Source organism: Austrofundulus limnaeus, unplaced genomic scaffold (assembly GCF_001266775.1).
Source record: "Austrofundulus limnaeus strain Quisiro unplaced genomic scaffold, Austrofundulus_limnaeus-1.0 Scaffold0, whole genome shotgun sequence".
In the NCBI taxonomy this organism is placed as follows: domain Eukaryota; kingdom Metazoa; phylum Chordata; class Actinopteri; order Cyprinodontiformes; family Rivulidae; genus Austrofundulus; species Austrofundulus limnaeus.
Genome location: NW_013952402.1, coordinates 2,204,913 through 2,210,131, shown reverse-complemented (window position 1 = coordinate 2,210,131; position 5,219 = coordinate 2,204,913). Strand labels below are relative to the sequence as shown.

Here is a 5,219-nt window from a genome sequence, read left to right as displayed (position 1 = left end):
TCAAGTGTCTGTTGAATTCCAACACAAGCACACCTCATTCTACTTAATGAGGTACTGAATAGAATAGAATAGAATAGAATAGAATAGAAATAGCCTTTATTGTCTCGCCGATGGGAAATTCAGGGGTCACAACAGCATCAGTACAGAGTTTCACACACTATTTACTTTACAAACTATACTTAGTGCACACAAAACAAAAATTATCACTGACTAGCCATGACACAACTACTACTAATAAAAATATAATATGAAGAATTGTGCAAGAATAGAAAACAATATGTTTTGTTTTAGAGACAGTAGACTATCAGAATCCGACGTTAGGAATCAGAAAGTGCCTGTTTTCAGTGCAGAACAATCTCAACAGACCAACAACTGTAAAGTGAAGTAACACAATGCAGACAGGAAACACAGATGTGCAATTACAGCAGAGTAGTAGTGCAAATGATTGTTCAGTTGAGTAATTACAATGAATAGTAACAGTACAAATGATTGTGCAGCAGCAGGTGTGTAAARGGTGCTGGTTATAAAGTCTGACAGCTGCTGGATTAGGTGAGCACCTCGACCAAATTTCATTCACRGAGGACAAATATTAAAGAAAAACACCACTGTGGTCATCATAAACCTTTTGCAATAGGACCAGCTGGATAGCTAAAATGATGCTAACTATTGGACACGCCGAAAAGAGCTGAAAAAGAAAAAGGAAACAGTGAGCATCARAGAAACCCATCATTTAGCAGTGGGTTGCCTTAATTTGTTCCGGAGCTGTAAATGAATACTCAACCAATCCATCCATGTTTCTCACAGCTGAATGAAAACTGCCCACTATTTCCTTCTGGTTTGCTGATTGCTTATAGAAGACTGGTTTGAAATAGGTTTGACACGTGGTTTTAAATGAAAAATTCTATAGGTTCACATCTATTTCCTGTGCTGTAGCTGTGAATAACTCATTAAGTCACCTTTATAGTCTGCCACCAATGACATGATTTTGATTAACTCTTGTGGTAACACACAAAAAAACATTGCTTATATTGCTTTTCTTTCCCTTTTCTCACTTTGGATTTCCTTCTTGTAATTAGTTGTCTTTTCTTCCCTTTTCCCTTTTCTTTGGTGTTGTTGGCTTTTCATAGAACTCACCACGTAATTGTAGGTGCAATGCACTGTCTGCCAGCCTTGAAGTTATAATGAGGTCTGTGTGTTTCTCTGAAGACAACAGAAAAATCACAGACTATTTTATCCTATTTTCTGGATGGAAGGGTGGTGGTTTGGGGGGCTGAGGCAACGTTTGTTTGGATTGAAACTGACAGAGGGCYGCAGATTTGAAGCAGAAAGTAATAAGCCTCCTGAACGTCTCATAGCAGGAAGATTTTGGCTGTGACATTCATTTAGACAAAAAAATGGATATGAAATACAAGCCTTTTTTTTCTAAAACTATATCAGGAAAAAGGATATTGCCTATTGCGAAATCTGCTGATTTGCAGGTGAGCTTTATAAAGTCCTGTTTGTGATGCAGAGAAGTGTGGGTAGAGTGGCTTTGTGGACAGCAATAAATAAGTTTTATCTCAAGACAAAACAACATCAAAAAAAAGTTGTTGAGATCATTTCTTACGTTAGGGTTTGCTGGTGTCAAAAGACATGTACTGCTCTCCTTTTATGACTTTTTGTGACAGCCTGTATGCCTCAGTCACCAAACAATGTTATCATACCTGTCCAGTGCTAATGCTACAAAGTTTCCCTATGATGTAGTATGGCTGTGTTTATTTTAAGGCCCATCACATTTAATAGTTGAAAGCCAGCTGCCAGTCGTCTGACAGCGTGCGAGTCTTCAGACATGCTTCATTTCATGACACACTGTAAATACCAGTTAATGGTCCTCCACAGCATCGTTGCGTGGATTGAAAAATTTCTTCTGTGCATAGTCAGTCTCATTTTACCTGACCTTCAGGTTTTGTCACAAACATGATGAATGGCCTATAGGCTAGATGTCTAACAGTCAGAAATATATTCTATAGATTTATCTGGGTATGATAAAGATGTTATGAACTCGTGTTATTATCTTTCTTCACAGGGAGACGTCGGCCTCCCTGGAGACTCGGGGCTGCCTGTAAGTTCACGCTGTTTCATTTGCATCTCATTATGCTCTCGGRATACTGTTTGCAAGGTCGTTCAAATGCTGAGTCGTACATGAGGGTTGCGACCTGAAAAGACAAGGCTGAACTTTGTAAATATTACAGCCTTTTGGCAAAACAGACAACTGCACGCAGATTTATTACATCTGGCCAACAAGTGGTGCTCAGGTGAGCGGTCTCTGTGTCGCATTACCATTGCCTGAGAAGGTATGGGGTGGGGGTGGTGGGTGGGGGGGTGTCAAACAAGGAGCTGATAGAAAGGGCTCAGAAAGCTCAGCCAACAGGGATAGGGATGAGCAACCAGGRGGAGAAAAGTTCAGTTTCAGGCCTCGGGATGAAAGGTGGAGAGTGACAGGTGGGCACTGGCCGTAGCTTACATGGGTAAGACATGCTGTTACTGGGCCAGTGTCTGTCTCTGCAGATGTCTCGTGAGGCAACATTTCAGTCTTCTAATAAGATGAGCTATTTTTAAACTTTTTCTCTGCTTATGTAAAATCATACAGCTAAAATACAATAAATGACAACTTTTTGAAAGAACAATTAAAGTGGACACATCATGCTAAATCCACCTTTTTAGCCATTTATTACATTTTGTTGTGTACTTGGAGTCTTTAGGAGTGCAGAAAATCTGGGTTAAGTTTGGGCCGTACTTTTCTATCTATTCAGTTTTCTCTATTGTCTTATGTTTTCTGGATTATTACATCACAGTGTTGGCTGTGGAACTTCTTAACAAGGGCATAAACGTCTGGCTTACCAGTTTTTCAAATTTGCGGTTCTTCAGGTTTGTCGTCTTCGTTCTCCTCTCACTCAGGGTCCGACTCTGGCTGGATGGKCAAGTCTTTCGTTGTTGACATCTTTTAATCCATTTGTAAATAAAAAAAAAGTTTCGACGCCACTGGTTACTCTGGTGTAACTCTGCTYTCAAACTACAAAAAAGACTGAACAGGGAGGAATGGACAATGATCTTTGGTWAATATGCTGCATTTAAACCAAACATGTTGCGCGCCTCCAAAAGTCTCAAAACGCACACCTCCCGACGCTGGTGTCCAGTGAGGACAGACATGTTTGATTTGAACGTAGACGCGCGTCAAGATGCGCAAGAGGAGGAGCCCTTTTGTTCAGATTGGGGGTGAGAAATTGACCGTGTTACAAGTTTTGATAACTTACCAGACATGCCGACTTCCTCACCAATCGCTCTCCAGGCAAAGTCCTTTTTATTTCTATCACGATAATGGACACTGGAATGATCATAACTGATATGACTATCAGTTTGTCCTCCATTGTTTGTGTGATCCGATTTCCCGGGCTTCCAGTATTTCCGGCCCGTCACCAATGCGTCACTGAGCAGAGTCTCTCTGATTGGTTGATGCGACGCGTCGAGCAGCAAAAGTCGGCCCTAGATGTGCGCCCACCATTGACTTCGCATGTAAGCCAGACGCTCCTGATGCTCAAAACGTGTTTGGTGTAAATGCAGCATTAGACCTGCAGGGGGCGGGATGTGAAAGAGGGGCCCGTGGAGCTACAGTAACCAGGAATTCAGACCAAAGCATTGTAGTTCCATTTTACATAGCTCTCAACTAAATGATTTAAATGAGAAAAGGAAGAATTTAAAAGCATGATGTGTCCCTTTTAAAAACATATACAGTATGTGAATATATCACACAWTTTTTTATCAGTTTCTTTAAAGGCATTTCCTACTAACTTTATTTTGGTTTTATCAAAATGTAGCATATTTAACTGATGAAGTGTTGAGTCCAAAAGTTATCAACTAAAAGTTTCATTAAAGTTTATCTAGTAGTTTTTTATTTCTTACTTCTGTTTTTATTTCAGTTAATCCAACACGTGTCATGGTAGTTTTTGTGTGCAATCCAGCAATGAACAACACTTTATGATGCATACAATGATACTCCAGGATGTGTCAACCTACTGGTCACCTACCAACACAAATAATGAGAGCATGGACACATGCAAAATGCACATAGACTTGATGCATTGTGGTCAAGCGGTTGAAGGCTGCAGTAGATAAGGTGTACTGTGGGTGGCTGGCTAATTATGTGCACATCATGAGGGGATCAGCTTGCCAGTTTAAATCAGCACTGCAGGAACATAAAACAAAATACAGTCCCGCTGCTGCRGGCATGCCCCTTTTATGTTGCCAAAGTGCTTACGATTCCCACAGACCTCTGCCACCATTCATTAGCTACTCTCTAATGCTAATTTTATGTAACAGTGAAAGTAACAAGCATTCCATGACAAACAAACATGGTTTTAGCAAACTTCTTCGCTTCATGCCAGTAAATTAACTGGTGAGTCTGAGCAGAAAACGCTGGTGGCGCGTTATTAAAATCCCAACTTGCTGTTAGTACATTTGCATTGAATGGCTTGTTACTCTTGGTCAAACTGTGRGCACAATCCGACTAAAGATGATTTATAAACAAAACAGCTGCAGAGACGCCGAGGCGTGTTTTGTTGAAGACTTCACAGTTCAGAGCTGCCTGGATCTGCAAAACTGTTTAGGTTTTTATCTACCTTTTCTTTTTTTTRACCCCGTCTTACTTTTGCACAAGATGCCTTATGAGAAATGTTCATTTTATCACCTTTAATTTATTTATTTGTTTATTTATTTCAGAGAAATTAGCCAGTTTAGACTGTTGGATGCCAATTGCAAAAAGGTCACCAATTATTTAGCAGGAATCTGAGCGCGTGGCCTTGTGTTTACTTTGTCGCCTGCAGGGGAAATGACTCTGTCTGCCCTCTGACGGCAGTAGCCAGCAGGGTGTCTGGAGAGTTGTGATAGTCACAGAGTTACTTCCTCAGATCACCTTGGTCAGGGACATCCACCTCATTACCAACTTTATTACTTGCAAATAACTGCTTTACACATTTATACATGTTTTAATCATACTGAATTATTTTAATTAATAAAGTTTCTTCTTACTTTTTTTAGGCTGGCAGTGACTGTTTCAAAGGAGATCAGGTACTTTAAGTTTCTTGTACAAGATATACAAGCATATCTCCACTTCAGATGTTTACATGTATCTTGACCCTCAACAATTTATAATTTTCACAAAAAATATAGCTTACATTTGATTT

General features: G+C 40.0%; 1 protein-coding gene across 1 annotated transcript in view; it reads left to right on the top strand.

The window, feature by feature from the left end:
• LOC106518994 (collagen alpha-1(XIX) chain) overlaps positions 1 to 5,219 on the top strand; it is a gene marked incomplete at both ends in the record, with an annotated part of 138,916 nt that overhangs the window by 44,390 nt on the left and 89,307 nt on the right. Inside the window, 2 exon segments of the mRNA XM_014010492.1 lie at positions 2,066 to 2,101; positions 5,074 to 5,103. Coding sequence (XP_013865946.1) covers positions 2,066 to 2,101; positions 5,074 to 5,103 — 66 coding nt within the window.